General features: G+C 39.4%; 1 protein-coding gene across 1 annotated transcript; it reads left to right on the top strand.

The window, feature by feature from the left end:
- The first annotated feature begins 9,913 nt into the window (after nt 1-9,913).
- On the top strand, nt 9,914-10,867 carry LOC149452855 (olfactory receptor 5V1-like). Its single transcript, XM_089688880.1, has one exon. The coding sequence runs from the start codon at nt 9,914-9,916 to the stop codon at nt 10,865-10,867; it is 954 nt and encodes a 317-aa protein (XP_089545006.1).
- The last annotated feature ends 6,610 nt before the right edge of the window (nt 10,868-17,477 follow it).

Here is a 17,477-nt window from a genome sequence, read left to right as displayed (position 1 = left end):
GCAAGCTCATCCTTTACCTGTTCAGAAAGCCCTTGGCGGAACTGGCTCTTTTGTGCTGCAGGGTTCCAAGTGGTATCTGCAACCCAACTTCTGAACTCGGCTGTGTATTCAGCGACCGAGCGTCTACCCTGCCTTAGACTATGTAATTTTGCTTCGGCAGAAGCACAACGGTTGGGATCATCAAAAACCTGATTCATCGCGGTCAAAAAGGTATCAAAATTATTTAGAATGCCATGGTTTTGCTCTATATAAGGGGAGGCCCAAGCTAAAGCTTCCCCAGTAAGAAGCCCAATAATAAACATTACCTTCTTTTTCTCTGAAGGAAACGCAGCAGGGTACATTTGAAAATATATGCGACATTGATTAAGGAAACCCCTGTATTGGCGGCGGTCTCCATTAAACTTAGATGGTTGGGGCAGGGGCATATGTGAGCTAGGATCATCACGGTTCAGCAGTTGCCTCTGCAGAGCCTGAATCTCTCCCTGTTGCCTATCCACAATGCTTTCCAGTTTGGCAACTTTTTCCTGATGGGTAACCCCAAATTCCTGCAGCTCAGCAATTTGCTGCCTAAGAGGATTCACAACATTTGCTATAGCGGCCTCCATGTTTGGGCCAGATTATTCTGTCACGATATAAGGTCAGGTTCAGAGACCAGTTGCTACAGCAGTTGTAAGGCTTACCTGAAACCAGCAGGATTGGTACACCAGCGGCCCACCCTGGGAATGACGCAGGCTCACCTGAGGTGCGGGGTCTAAGCATCCACCGGTCTTCCCCAGAGCTCCTAATGGTGGAGATGGATTTGGCTGCGTGTGAATGCCAGGTCACAGGTCTCAGGATCACCCCACCAGGGAATGAGTAGGCTGGAAACCAAAAGCGGATCAATCAGTTCAGGGATTAAACAGAAGCGGAGTCAGTCACAAGCCAAGGGGTCGGTCACCAATGGTAGTAGATAGGATGAGGCAGAATCGTAGTCAGTAGCAAGCCAAAGGTCGGTAACGTAGATGAAGACAGCAGCAGGAACAGTAAGCAGGATATTGGCTGGTAAGGCACAATAATCTGGCAACCAGGAAGTGCAGAGACATGGCTTTTATAGGAAGTTCATGGGAGGAGCAAGGAGTTCAAGGTTCAAGACAAAACAGGGCAAAGGCAGGATCATCCAAAGAATTGTCAAGGGAGCTGTCCAGCATTCCAGGTGGCTCAGCGAGAAGAAACACTGTCTCTCACCGCAGAAGGCCCAGGTTCGATTCCAGGCTCTGACACACACTGTGGCTCCACACTCTGGTTTTGGCCCCGTGACTGCCCAAATGAGTGAAGTGTGCGGTGATTCTAAGATCGACGGCACTCATCTGCATGTCATACTGACTGACAGTATTATTTCTCTTCCCCAGCAGACTCCAAAGGCATTTAAATTAAAGGTACAGTGTTCTGCACTAATATAAAGGCTCTCTGAAGCCTAGAAACACCCTTTTTATAAGTTAAATTCGCAGCGAATATATTCGACTCGAATCGAATTTATTCCGCGAATTCGCCGAATCAGCCGAATCGAATTTTTGAATAATTCGCTCATCTCTATTTATTAGCAAGGACATGTTGGCCTAAATTTATGAAGAAATGTGATTTTTAAATTTTTTTTACTGCACATGTTTTATAGCAAAAAGTCAAAAATATTGTTTTTTTCTCAAAATTGTCGGTCTTTTTTTGTTTATAGTGCAAAAAATAAAAAAGGCACAGGTGATCAAATACTACCAAAAGAAAGCTCTATTAGTGGGTAAAAAAGGACATAAATTTCATTTATGTACAACGTTGCATAACCGTGCAATTGTCAGTTAATGTAACGCAGAGCTGTATCGCAGAAAAAGGGGGGGGGGAATCCTCTGGAGGGCAAATGGTTTAACCATTTCCATACAGGACACTTTTGACCCCTTCCTGCCCAGGCCATTTTTCATGTTTCAGTGCTCTCACACTTTGAATGACAATTGCGCGGTCATACAACACTGCACCCAAACTAACATTTTATCATTTTCTTCACACAACTAGAGCTTTCTTTTGGTGGTATTTAATCACCGCTGGGATTTTTATTTTTTGCTAAATTAACAAAAAAAGACTGAAAATTTTGAAGAAAAAAAATTTTTTCTTTGTGTCTGTTATAAAAGTTTGCAAATAAATAATTGTTCTTCATAAATTTAGGCCGAGATGTATTCTGCTACATGTCTTTGGTGAAAATAACCCAAATTAGGATGTATTTTTTAGTTTGTAGGAGAGTTATAGAGTTCACAAACTATGGTATAGATCTGAATATTGATCAATCCTGAAGTACTGACGGCCAATCTAATTTCTTGAGGTCCAAGAATGTCAGAACAGTACAGATATCCCCCAAATGACCACTGTTTGCAGAGTAGACATTCCGACGTACTTCATAAGAGGCATGGCGAGTTTTTTGAAGTTGTATGTTTTTGTCATAATTTTTCGGAAAATGAAAAAAAATTTTTTCACTATTTTTTTTTTACATACTGTCACCAGTGCAGTACAGCGTCATCATATAACTGGCATGGCGGTGATCAGGACACTGACAGTATAAAAAAAAAATATATAATTTTTTTTAATTTTTTATTACATTTTTTTCTTTTTTTTAAGATTTTTTTTTCATATTTCACTATGACCAAAGTAGTACAATGTTACCATAGTAACATTGTACTACTTTGGGGAAGTGATCAGTATTTTTTTTTTTTTTACACCATTTGCTTATAGCAAAGAATTACTTTGCTATAAGCAAGCATTTACCTGAATGACATTGATTCATTCAGGGGTTTTTTTTTTTTTTTTTTTTTGTGCTTCGCTGTGATTTGGCCACGGCTGTGATTGGCCCAGCTTGTGCAAGTGATCGCTGTGACCATTCACAGCTAGACACACTAGTATACAATGGATGGCATGAATGAAGCCATCCATTGTATACAACTGTATTGTATACAACTGTATACCTGCAAGGGGGCTGGTACTCAGATCTGTCATCGGCCGTGTCCGAGGTACATGGCCGATGACCGATCGTGCCGCTGCGCGGCTCTGCAGGCGTGCAAACTGCGCATGCCGGGAGGACGCCATATGGCGTCCACCTGGAACGCTGAGGGATTTTACCGGCCACCAAATGGCCATTGGCCGGGCGGCGAAAGGTTAAACAAAAAAATTGAAGGAAAATGTACCCAACTTTATTCTTGTAGAACTGAATTAATACAGTACATTGGAACAGCTCCTCCTCCCCCCGTTCCCGTCCTCACTGTTTTGTAGCAGCTGTCTCCTCATTGTCGACAGTGCATTTTTTTGCAACTCTCCCTCCTCCATCTCTCCCATCCCTTTCTCTGTATTTCTCCATTCACTATCTGCAGTTATTTCTTTTTCAGGTCACCCCACCCACACAGTGTCCACCATACATTCAGATCAGATCTGGGCCTGTTCACACTACTCTCCACCGCAATCCCTCTCCATAATACCATGAGCAACATTCAGCACTACAGACTTTGCCTTGTCACCACCTGCTCCATGATCTCTGGGGATCTATGCTCCCCATTCTTAACAGTGCCATCAATGGTATGCTATGTTACTTTCAAACACTGTTCCCTGGCTGCCGTAATAAGAACAACTCTAAATACAGGTATTAAATATAACATGAAATTTCAAAAATATTCAGGCATCCTGCATGTCAAAGACAAAAAGGGACAGGGAGACACATAGCAAACAATCATAGTGCAGTAAGATACTGTAATAAATGAACACTTTATTAAACAAATATGTATAATGCGCTCACAAACATGGAAAATCACAGGTTACTGTAGTTCTTTTTCCGTTTAGGCACCAAGGATAGTTTTTAAACCTACATATGCAGGTATATTGCCTGTAACACCGGCATGTTATGTGCACTTTGAAGTGGTTCTAAAGTCTGAAGTTCTTTACCTGCATTAAAGTAAAAAACTTTCAGTGTGCTGTTCCCCCCAGTCCCCTTAAAACTTACTTGAGCCTGATCTCAATCCAGCAATGTGCACAAGAGCAGAGGCTCTCTCAGCTCTCTCTCCCGTCATTGGCTTAGACACAGCAGCGGGGGCCATTGGCTTTAGCTGCTGTCAATCACAGCCAGTGAGGATGGAGCAGGAGGCAGGGCCAAGCCGCATTCTGTGTGTCTTATGGACACACAGAGATGGCTCTGGAGCAAGCATTCACAAGTGCCCCTGTAGCAGGCAGCTTAATATGAGGGCACTTTGCGGGGTGGGGGGGGAGTGGACACAGTCAGCATGTGAACCCAGAAGAGGAAGATCAAGGCTGCTCTGTGCAAAGCCATTGCACTGAGCAGGTCAGTATAACATGTTTGTTATATTAAAAAAATAAAAGACTAGGCTTTTCAGTCGCTTTAAGGCATGCTAGGTCATGTTATCAAGTGTGCTAACACCCATGAGTAGCATGCTTTGCACATAGATTTTAGCGGGTCATTTAGTAGAGTTCTAATGAGCCTTCAATGCACGTAAAAGCAGTGAACAACACACCTGACCCTTCAACACACTACAGAACATAGATTGCAATGCAGTGTTAGAAAAAACAAGTCAGCCATGTTTTTTGCTGTGTTGGGCAAGTAGGATGTGAACGGGGGCAACAATGCACTTTAACATGCATGTAACCATGAACACATAATTGTGCATTTGCCCCTTAGATAAAAGGGTGAAGATGGGTAAAGGGAGGACTATTAAGAATCATTTCTCAACAATTTAACAACTTCTATAAAGTTTAAACTAAGCCTGAAAAATCTACGGCTAACTATCTGAACACCTTTTATTCTTCCAAGTTAAGGAGGACCTCTGTACTGTCAGGGTTTTGCCCAAAAATAAGGCAAACAAGGGTCCAATGATTAATCAAAAGGATTGCCTATAGGCTCCCTGAAGAAGATCCTTTCCTCATTACTGACTTAATATGTATTATTCTGCATTGTGTCTCTGTATGGCAGAGGCCATCTTGTTCGAGGCAGGGCTTTGTTTTTAAAGTGATACTAAAGGCTTATTTTTTTTTAAAATAACAAGCATGTTATACAGTACCTACCTGCTGTGTGTAATGGTTTTGCACAGAGCAGCCCGGATCCTCCTCTTCTCGGGTCCCCTGCCAGCGCTCCTGACTCCTCCCCTCCTGTCAGATGCTCCCACAGAAAGCAGCTTGCTAGGTGGGCACCTGCTTCTCCTTGTGTCCATTTACAAACAAATCCGCTGCTCAGCTCCACCCTCTCACTCTTTTCTTTGTCTCACTGGCTGTGAATGACAGCAGTGGGAGCCAATGACTTCCGCTGCTGACTCAGCCAATGAGAAGAGGGAGTCCCAGGATAGCTGAGACTCCAGAGCACATCGCTGGATTGAGAGGGGGCTTAGATGAGTATTAGGGGGGTTGCTGCACAGAGAAGGTTTTTACCTTCATGCATAGAATGCTTGAAGATAAAAAACCTTGAGACTTTAGAACCACTTTAAATTTCAGACCTGCCCTCCAATGACTGGTAATCTGATAACTAATGTTAGAATATTCAAAAAGTTGCAGAAGTGCAGAAAAGACAGCTCCAGAGAATGAATAATGCAGAAGCAAGGCGATCTTTGCACTACAGGTCCTCGGGTACAGCTTTCTTTCCAACAAAAAAAAAAACAATGAGTAGCACAGTAGTTACATCTCCACATGCCAAATCTTGTGAGATTAGCAATCAAAGGCAGAAGTGCATTGATCTTACATACATTTTACAGATATACTGGTATGAATTTCAAGGCACAGGAGTGTCTAGGCAAATGAAATGTACTTCCATTTACCAGGAAGAATTCAAGACAAATAATTCAGGATACTGTGTAGGAATAACATTTAATTCTAAATGTCCCCTGTAAGATAGTAAATGTTCACTTTTTAAGGAATTTAAAGGTTTTATGAATGATGCAGGTACCCTTTATCCTGAAACTATGATCATATATGAGGCTCAAACTTTGTTACCTTTTTAAAAGTTTTGAAATGTATTAATTACAAGTACTTATATAGTGCCGTCAATTCACAGAGCATTGCCTTCAAGGAGCTAATAATCTAAGGTCCCTAAATCACATTGATACAGTGCCTTGAAAAATGTTACAACCAAAAACGTAAATATATTTTATTGGGATTCTATGTGATAGACCAAACAAAGTGGCAAATAATTGTGAAGTGGAAGGAAAATGATAAATGTTTTTCACAATTTTTTACAAATAAATATCTGAAAAGTGTGGAGTGCATTTGTATTCAGCCCCCATGAGTCAATACTGTGTAGAACCACCTTTCACTGCAATTACAGCTGCAAGTCTTTCTGGGGATGTCTCTACCAGCTTTGCACATCTAGAGAGGGACATTTTTGTCCATGCTTCTTTGCAAAATAGTTCAAGCTCTGTCAGATTGGATGGGGAGCATCTGTGAACAGCAATTTTCAAGTCTTGCCACAGATTCTCAATTGGATTTACATCTGGACTTGGACTGGGCCATTCTAACACATGAATATGCTTTCATCTAAACCATTCCATTACAGCTCTGGCTGTATGTTTAGGGTCGTTGTCCTGCTGGAAGGTGAACCTCCTCCCCAGTCTCAAGTCTTTTGCAGACTCTAACAGGTTTTCTTCCAAGATTGTCCTGTATTTAGCTCCATCCATCTTCCCCACAGCATGACGCTACCACCACCATGTTGCACGGTGGGGATGGTGTGTTCAGGGTGATGTGCAGTGTTAGTTTTCTACCACACATAGCATTTTTCTTTTAGGCCAAAAAGTTCAATTTCGGTCTCATCTGACCAGAGCACCTTCTTCCGCATGTTTGCTGTGTCCCCCACATGGCTTCTCACAAACTGCAAATGGGACTTCTTATGGCTTTCTTTCAACAATGGCTTTCTTCTTGCCACTAGTCCATAAAGGACAGATTTGTGGAGTTCATGACTAATAGTTGTCCAGATTCTCCCACCTGAGCTGTGGATCTCTACAGCTCCTCCAGTGTTACCAAGGGCCTCTTGGCTGCTTCTCTGATTAATGCTCTCCTTGCCTGTCAGTTTAGATGGCTGGTCATGTCTTGGTAGGTTTGCAGTTGTGCCATACTCTTTCCATTTTCAGATGATGGATTGAACAGTGCTCCATGAGATATCCAAAGCTTGGGATTTTTTTTATAACTTAACCCTGCTTTAAACTTCTCCCCAACTTTATCCCTGACCTGTCTGGTGTGCTCCTTGGTCTTCATGATGCTGTTTGTTCACTAATGTTCTCAAATAAACCTCTGAGGGTTTCACAGAACAGCTGTATTTATACTAAAATACACACTCTATTGGACTCTATTTGTTAAATAGGTGACTTCCGAGGGCAATTGGTTCCACTAGATTTTAGTTAGGGGTTAAAGGGGGCTGAATACAAATGCATGCCACACTTTTCAAATATTTATTTGTAAAAAAATTTGAAAACCGTTTATCATTTTCCTTTCACTTCACAAAAATGTGCCACTTTGTGTTGTTCTATCACATGAAATCCCAATAATATATATTTACATTTTTGGTGGAAAATTTCAAGGGGTATGAACACTTTTTCAAGGCACTATACATACACATACTAGGGCCAATTTATATAGGAGGTATTTAACCTACCAGCATGTCTTTGGAGTGTGGGAAGAAACTTACACAAGCACAGGGACAACAAACTCCAGGCAGGTAGTGCTATGATTCAAGTCTACAACCCTAGTGTTGCTAGGTGGACTTGCTAACCACCTAGCCACTGTGCTGCCCATTGTACAGTTAAAACTTTCACACAAAAGTTATTTTCCCTCACTACTACAGCAAATTAGTTTGAAATTCCCCTGCCACTATTCCCTCAGGTTCACTTTCATTATATAACCATGCAAGGTCTGTGTAACCATATGCATCTCCTCTTATTGTATTCAAGGCATCAAAAATGATACAGAAGAAATACAGCTGAGAATGTAAAGAAGATTAGCTTTACGGGCCTGTGTATTGGAATGATGACATCTCAATCTCTAAAACTACTAATAAAAAAAAAGGCCAGTAAGTTGTTTTAACTGTTTCTATTTGCACTTAGGACATCTCTGATAACTAGGAATGAGATTATGGATTGGCTGTAGCCATGGATTTGGGTTCAAACTTCATGGTACAGATAGGTTTATATGTAAATCTGACCAGACAGTGTTTTTTTTAACCATAATGCACTACATGGCCATGGAACCATGGCCAGCAGGCAAAGAATGGCCAATAAGGATCTTTGGTTAAGCCATCCTCCTCACAATTAAAGGGGGTACACTTTGCACTTTATTTGCTATTTAAACTTGCTTATAAAAATGGCCCCCTGCTGGTTTTAAAACGCTTGTTTCACCTTCAGTCTTCTATTTCCTAATAGGGGTTTAATAGAAACTGGCCAGTGGCAGGGCACTTTGCATCAGTGAGAAAAGGGAGAGAGCCTCAGTGAACAGCTGGCCTATTTCTGTCTGCCATTGGGCCTATTACTGCTTGATGATTGCAGGTGATATCTGAAAAAACCTAATTCACTAGGGTGAGCACCAAATATAGATTGTTTTTTAATGGAGTCAGTTCATGCACAATGATGAATTTCAGGGCTTCCTAACTGCTTTAATTTTCTCAAACAAATGGGAAACAAATAAAACATTTCCCAAGAAGTGGTATATTCAGAATACAGCAAAAATGGAAAGAATACTTCCACATTTTAGCTAAATTGGGATAATACTACTTTATATTTGTACATGTCCCCATTTAAATATCATTACTTAAAAAAAATTGCAGCATACCTTTTTAAATTTCAAACAAGGAATAATTCTACTTAGTTCTCTTTGTTATGGGGAGGAGAGCTGGGAAGATGCCTTGCATCTAAAGACAGCTAAAGGGGGATCTCCCCCCCACACTATCTGCCACTATTTTAAAAAAATGTGGCCATGTGGCATTTATTATTTTCTCATTGCAAAAATAATAAATGCAAAACGATGTGCATTTATTATTTTTTTTAAAAAGGTGAAGTTATCCGTTAACAAAAGGTTAAAGGTTCATGAGGTGGGCTTCTCCTCTGTATGTTAATAAGAAGTGGACTCAGTCAGTCCCCAGTCCAGCTATTGGACAGATCAGGCTGAGCTAGCTGAGAATTGCTTGTAGTCAGCAATGTCACCTTCTTCTCAGAAAGGTAAGAAATATTTTTTCAATATATGTTAGGTATGCTGTTTTAATGGGAACACATAATAAACATATGGTGGACTTTTCTCATATTTGACTGCAAAAGTGGAAATATACTTTAAAACTCAACTCAAAGCAAAATGAAAAAATTTAATGAGACAACTCTTAATATCAGAACATTTTTTTTTCTTATGGAGATCTAATATGGAGGATTACATACCTAACTCCAAGGTATGTGGCAGCTGGTGCTTCTATGGCAGCTGGTGCTTTAGTCATCTTCCCTCTCACCCTGGAATGTGGTGAGGCCCTCGGCATCATAATATACATGATAAACCAGTACTGGCTGAGAGGACCAGAGAAAAGAAGTGCCTTGGAGGGGAAAAACGGGTGGTCGCTATCATGAAAACTGCCCTAAAAATGCCATGCAGCAATTACTGGAGTTGATGTAGACATTAGACGGCTTAAAATGGGTTGCAGCAGATCAGCATCACTGAGATATGTCAGGGGAGGGAAAAAGATAAAAACAAGCATTTTAATTTAAAAAAAAAAAATACATTTATTGTATGTAATGATTTAGAAAACTAAAAATTATCCAGTTAGGGTTTACTTTGACTTTAAGACAAAATGCTAAAAAAACAGACTGCTATACAAAAAAATGCTTTTTTTCAAATATTCATTACGTTTATAAAGTATATTTATCTTTTACAGAAAAATACAAATAAAATGAGTGCAAATGTCACCATAGTAACAGAATTTATCCTCCTTGGATTTTCAAACTTAAGGGAAAGTCAAATTTTCCTCTATCCGCTGTTCCTTCTTATCTATGTCATTACATTGGGTGGAAATGTATCTGTAATTATTACATATATGTTTAGTCCAAATCTCCACACCCCAATGTACTTTTTTCTTGCAAATTTCTCCTTTTTGGAAATATTTTATGTGACATCTACCATTCCCAAAGTCTTGTCCAATTTATTATCTAACCATAGAGTTATCTCTTTTTATGGCTGTGCAGTCCAAATGTACTGTGTCTTGCTTTTGGGAGGAACAGAGTGTTGTATGTTGGCAGCCATGGCATATGATCGATATAATGCTATTTGCCGACCCTTGTTTTATACCATTGTTATGAACAGGACAGCTTGCATTATGCACATCATTGGATCATGGTTCATTGGAGCAATTAATGCAATAATACACACAGCCCTTACATTTTCTTTGGTATTTTGCAGATCTAATCAGATTAACCATTTCTTCTGCGACATTCCACCATTGCTTCAACTGTCATGTCAGGACACCTGGATGAATGAATGGATGATATTCAGTGTTGCTGGTTGCGTTATAATTGGCTCATCCATATTAACAATTTTCTCTTACATACAGATCATCTCAACAGTTCTACAAGTACATTCACGTTCTGGGAGAAAGAAAGTTTTTTCAACCTGCACCTCTCACTTGACAGTAGTTACAGTTTTTTATGGCTCTGGGATCTTCATGTATATTAGACCCAAGTCAAGTTATTGGATGCCATATGACAGTTTTGTATCACTAATGTACACTATGATTGCACCTCTCTTAAACCCTTTTATTTATACTCTAAGAAACAAAGAAGTAAAATCAGCAATCACAAGGATATTGTGTCAACAAACAAGACCTTGTGATATTCTCTATAATAACTGAAGTAAAGTTCTGATATATACTATATATATATATATATATATATATATATATATATATATATATATATAATATATTTTTTTTTAATTCACATTTACTTCAGTCAGTTCCTGTGCTTCCTTCCTGCCCAAGCCTTTTTTCAGTACTGTGATACTATGACTGACAGTTACTGAGTTGTGTAACACTGTACTCAAATTCATTTTATATTTTACTTTTTTGAGACAAAGGAACCTTCCTTTACTGGTATTTAATTGCCACTATTTTCTTTTTTGCAAAACAAAATAAGAAAAACTGTTTCCCTAGTTTCCGCTATACAATTTTGAATATAAATAATTCATAAATTTAGGCCAAAATATATTCCACTAAATTTCTTAGGGTAAAAAAAAAGAATCATATTTAGTCTGTGTGAAAGTTGGAGAGTTTACAAAACATGGTATATACAGGCAAAGGTGTGCTCACAGGGTGTGCTGGATGTGCCTGGGCACACCCTAATCACCTCATGTGCATTAGTGTTACCTCTCTGTGTGTCGGTAGGAACATGGGAAAGATCTCCCTCTTACTGGCTCTACCACAAGAGAAGTGCTTACGCACTTCTCTTTCACTGTGTTGGCAGGAAGATCATTGTGATGGGCCCATATATATATACACACACAAACAAACACGTGTGTTTGAGTTTTAGGGTGCAAGCCCTAATGCCATAGGCTGCGTACACCTATGTATACAGGTATAATTGAAATTTGTCAGCCCTGATGTTCTGACTGTTTATCTCATTTCTTGAGGCCATAAAATGCCAGGACAGTAGAAACGCCCTCATAATGACCCATTTTTTTTAGAAGCAGAAACGCCTAGTTATTTAGTAAGAAGAATGGTGTGTTTTTGAAAATGTAATTTTGTGCCACAATTATTTGGAAAATGAAGAAAGTAATTAATATTTTTCATTTTTTTAAACAAATGTTAACATTGGCATGCTTACAATTACACCCTAAAACAGATTCTTTCATTCCTCCCAAGTATGGGGATAACACATGTATAAGACTTCTTTGATGCCTAGATACATAGAGGGGCCAAATATCAAATGACCAGGTTTTGCAAATCAGACCCTCAATCTTTTTTATTTAGAGGAATGGTGAGTCTTCTGTAGATCACATTTTGCCAAACATTTTTGGAAAATTAAGAAAAAAATATTAACTTTTTTTTACACACAGCTGTCAATAACGAAGATATTTCTTACACATAGCATGTACACACTTTCACCCAAAACACACACTTTCTCTTCAGTATGGGGATACCACATATGTGAGACTTCTTTGCAGTCTAACTGCATAGAGGGCCCCAAAATCCAAGGATCACCTTCAGGATTTCAAAGGGCAATAATTAGGCATATAATTTCCTGACTACCTATCATGTTTGGAGGCCCTGGAGTGCCAGGACACTAGAAACACCCACAAAATGACCACATTTTGGAAAGCAGACACCCCAATTTGCTATTTTAAGATACATGGTTAGCCTTTTCAGGATTTCATTTTATGCCACATGTTTTTGGAAACTGCAGAAATAAAATTAAAATGTATTCTTTTTTTCAAAAGTTACAGATGTAAAAGACTGCTGCACCTTCTTAATTCAACACTTAATCAATTCAACATTTGTGACCAATAAAAATCTAAGACATAATAATAAAGTAAATAATTAATTATCAATTCCTCTTTACTCCTATGTTATAAACAATTCATATGGTTCCAAATCTTCTTTTTACCCATGGTATTCTTATTTATTTCTTGCAGTGATTCCCACCAGCATTCACTATATGCGTTCACCTCTAATAGTGGACCTGCCAGATATCAGGTCAACAACACTTTTCCACCACATGGGGATTGCTGTGGTTTCCTCCTACTCAAAGCTTCCCCTGGAGCACTTTACTTCTTTACACTTTGGAGGTTATGTATCAGCACACATTAACAGGTGTATGGCCCTTTAAAAGATTATGATTTCTTCCTGTAGTGAACTCACATAAAAAATAGTGTAGTAAATCTTATAATAATTTTTATTTAATAAAATTGCACTTACATTTGCATTAAAAAAACTGGCATTGATTATAAGAAAGCGGGGTTGCTGCTCCCGAGTCACTTCCGGTTATGGGTGTCAATCGCCATCGTCACATGACTTCCTCAGGGGTACGTGGCTGGGTGCTCACTCACTACCTTTATGGCAGTGTTTGTTTACAGTCGCTATGGTATCCCATCTCCTCAAACACTTCCTCCTCCTTCTCCTCACGTCAATCTCTTTAAAACACATATGTCTACAACTTAAACATAAAAAAATATAGTACATTTAAAAAAAAAAATATATATATATATATATATATTGATGTTTATAAATGCATACAAATCATATAAGTACAAGATGGTGCTATTCCAATAGGGTCTTTATGGTTTTTATAAAGGTTTTCTGGTGACACTGGTGACACTGTACTGAGGTGGTAGTGATCAGGTACACTGTAAATGGCTGAACTGACTCTGGTGACACTGGCACTAGTGGTGTGATGATCAAGACCACTGTTGCCGACTTTCATTGTTCTGGTGACACTGCCTCTGGTGTGGTAGTGATCAGGAACACTGATGCTGACTGCACTGGTCTGATGACATTGGGACTGGTGTGGTGGTAATTTGAAACAATGTTTCTGGCTTACATTAGTCTGCTGACACTGGAACCGATGTGTCAGCGATCACCAACACGATTACTGGATTACACGAGTCTGGTAACAGTGGCACTGGTGTGGTGACGATCAGAAGCACTGTTTCTGGCTTATATTGGTCTACCGACACTGGGACAGGTATAGCAGTGACCAAGAAGAGTGTGGTTGGCTTACACTAGTCTGGTGACACTGGGACTGCGTGGTGGCAATCAGGTACATGGTTGCTGGCTTACACTGATCTGTAGATACTGGGACTAGTGTGGTGGCATTCAGGAACACTGTTACTGGCTGCACTGGTGTGGAGACACTTGGACTGATTTGGCGATGATCAGGAGCACTGTTGTTGGCTTACACTGGCCTTTTGACACTGGGACTGGTGTGGTGGTGATTAGGAACACTGTTGCTGGCTGCACTAGTCTGGTTTTGCAGCAATCAAAAACACTGTTGCTGGCTGCACTGGCAACTGCAACTGGCTGTGATCAGAACCACTGTTTCAGGCTTACACTGATCTGGTGTGGTTGTGATCAGGGACACTATTGCTGACTTACACTGCTGTGGTGATTCTGGGACTGGCCTGGTTGCAATCATGAACACTGTTTCTGGCTGCACTGGTCTAGTGTGGTGATGATCAGGAACACTGTTGCTGGCTGCACTCATCTGTTGACATTGTACTGGTGTGGTGATGATCAGAAAGCTGTTGCTGGCTTGTACTGGTCTGTCAACACTCTAACTTGTGTGATGGATATCAGGAAAACTGTTGCTGGCTACATTGGCCTGGCAAAACCTCAACTGGTGTGGTGGCAATCAGGAACACTGTTGCTGCCTGCACTGGTCTGGTGACACTGACAAGTGTGTTGGTAATCAGAAACACTGTTGCTGGCTTAGGCTCCATGTACAGTACATGGGACACTTCTGACCGATGGAAACTGACTGCTGGAAAATGTAGGTTAAAACAGTCTGTTTAGCAGGGTTTGCATACGGCATTTATGCATGTTTATGAGCGTTTTTGTTTAGAAGCGTTTTTTTTAACCTCAGGAGACCTTCCATAATGCCAAGAATGCATTGAAAACAGTAAAAAAATTAACTATTTCAGACATTTTGAGAGAAAGAGAGAGAGCAGAAGCAGAGAGAGCAGTATTTGTTGAGATTAATTGTCTTCTTTTTTTGTGGTGTTTGGATGTGTTCCAGCTCTTTTCTGTGCATAAATTATTGCAGCATTGTCTAACATGTTTTCTTTCATGCGAAACCTCAAAGTATGGTGTACCAGGTCCATTTGAGTACCGGGAAACACTTTGTATCTATTTTTCATGATGGAAAAAGGCTCTGGACAGCATCTGGAAATGGAAGAGTTAAAAAAAGTTCCAAACGCAAACGCTGTTAGCCACGTCTACAGCGTTTGGCGTTTGAAATGTTGATAAATCTACTCCTGAACACAAGTTTGGTGCATTCCAAAAAACGACTGTAAACTCAACTGCCTGTAAACAACTGTAAACGACATAGTGTACATGGACATATAGGAAAACATTAGGGAGAGTTCAGGGGCTGCTGAAAAAAACGCTGAACAGCTCCTGAATGTGAGTTTATCAGCTGCAGTGTACATGGAGTCTTATACTGTTGTGGTGACACTGGCTCTTAGACCTGAAGATTATATAAATCCCCCAACAGTATATATTTTATGAAAGCAGAGACCCTGGGGAATAAAATGGTCATAGTTTAAATTTTTTATGCCTCACAATATTAGTGCAACAATTTGTCAAACTCAAAATTTCTGTAACAAATACTCTAAAGTTAATTTTATTTCTCACATATACAATATATTACCATTTTTTTCCTGAAATATAAAAGATGAGCATGTGCCCGTGAAATGAAGACCCACATTTTCCATAGGTGAACCTTTAAAATGTCTTACTTATCATCAGTTTAAGGTTTAAGGTTAACCACCTAGAATTGTTGTCCGTATCATAAGTAATCATGTAAGTAATCATTTATCACAAGTAGTGCAACTGCCATTTTCACACATAGGTGCCCCGCTGCATAACCACAGGAACCAACCCTGAACCGCCAGTGTGTGTATCCAGCAGAGGTAGAACTAACTGTCTGTATATGGAGCACACTCCAGCATTGGAGCACAAGTACTTTCTGTCTGATATTTCACTTCCTCCCACTCTCACAGTCACCTCAGACAGCTAGTAAGCAAATTCAGGACACCACCATTTTACTGAAGTTTTTTAGTGTTCTATAGGTAGTCAGTAAAATGTAAGCAATAGACCGTGCCAATAATAAAAATGTATTCAAATTAATACAAATATTATAAAAGTAAGAAACAAGATACAGTATAAATACAATATTTGCATAAAAAGATAAATACCATTTCTGGGAGATTGAACTGATGGAATATTGGATAGTTGAGAAAAGTGGAAAATAGTGCTGGACCTGTAAGATTATCATAATGGTACTGCTATCTTAAAATATTCTCCTTGGCTTGTAGTGTAATGTAATAAAAATAGAAATTAAAGTGCCACAACACTGCTAGAAAGTCCAGATACAACTTTTTTCCAATAAAAGGCAGAAGGACAATTCAAAGAGTATCCAACGTAGTTTGCGGGTCCAAAATCACCCCCTCTGTCAGGGTTTGATTGCAAACAATGTGAATGGACTAGAAGTGAACTGGAACCAGGGGCAGACTGACCATTTGGAAACTTGGGCACTGCCCGAGGGCCCGGGGTCAGTAGGGGGCCCCATGAGATGCCCCTGGTACCTTTTTCATAGGCTTTTTTTAATTTGGGCAAGAATACAGGGGCCCCATGATCCCCTATTGCCCGGGGGCCCCATGAGTTGTCAGTCCGCCCCTGACTGGAACTTTATTGTTATTTCATCCAGTGTGATTACAAGCACAGGCCTTTGTCAGTAGCTGGTTTGTCTGCCAAACTGAGATCCTGCTCACTTCTAGTCTATTCACATTGTTTGCAATCAAGTCCTGATAAAGGGTATTCCTGTGGCACTTCAAATTCCATTTTTGGAAAAATAGATAGTACAGCTCTGAGAAAGAAACTGTATTTCAATTTGTTTGTATGATTTTGAGGCCACCAGTTTACATTTAAAAAACAAAAACAATTTCTGGCAGAAAGCTATAAAAAATAATGCACTTTTTTCCTCACCTTAAAAAACATATTAATCAAGTAAAATTTTAAATCTTTTTCTATAACATAAAATAAATTGCAAATAACACTATAGTAACAGAATTTATCCTTCTGGGTTTATTCTTTTCATGTGTGCTGCTACAGTGGGTGGAAATGTGTGTATAATCATTTTATCATGGTTATGTGATCATTTATGTTTTTGGGGTTTATTTCAATGTAACACGATCCCCCCACTATACATTCTATCATGAATATCCCTGGATCACACAAATCAGAAATCCAACTTCTGACTCCAAATGTTTTATCACGGTTGTGGAATAGTTTTTGTTTTGAGGTTTATTTTTGAGATATGCAAAGCGATCACAACACTTGCAGGTAAAATCAAACTATGTATACCATTTAATTAAGTAATGACAGATAGAGATAACAAATGTAATAATGTCGAAAAAATGTAACAATAAATTAACAATAAACATAGCTATAGATGCCTTTTTCCAAGGAGTCCTGCCTGTTTCCCATGACTTGGCAGATGATCAAACCAGATGCGTGTGCATTTCAGCCCTGGTAAACAGACTATTTTACTCTTGTTTTGACTGTGGTATCTACAGGAAAAATTGGCGATAATGAACAATTATTACCTCTGATAAGTAGTATTACCTTGTCTGAGAATGTTTGAATGATTAGTTTAGTCAGCTATATCGACCGATAGTGCTTAATGAACAAAAGTGCCTCCAATAAAAAAATTATTTATTAAAAAAAAATTAAGCTGGCTAATTAGTTA

Source organism: Staurois parvus, unplaced genomic scaffold, assembly GCF_062004578.1.
Source record: "Staurois parvus isolate SC_StPar_1 unplaced genomic scaffold, SC_StPar_1.0 ptg000458l, whole genome shotgun sequence".
In the NCBI taxonomy this organism is placed as follows: domain Eukaryota; kingdom Metazoa; phylum Chordata; class Amphibia; order Anura; family Ranidae; genus Staurois; species Staurois parvus.
This window is presented reverse-complemented; position numbering and strand designations above follow the sequence as displayed.

Excerpts from the sequence above, each read along its gene's own strand:
- LOC149452855 (XM_089688880.1), top strand. The coding sequence starts at position 9,914 with ATGAGTGCAAATGTCACCATAGTAACAGAATTTATCCTCCTTGGATTT.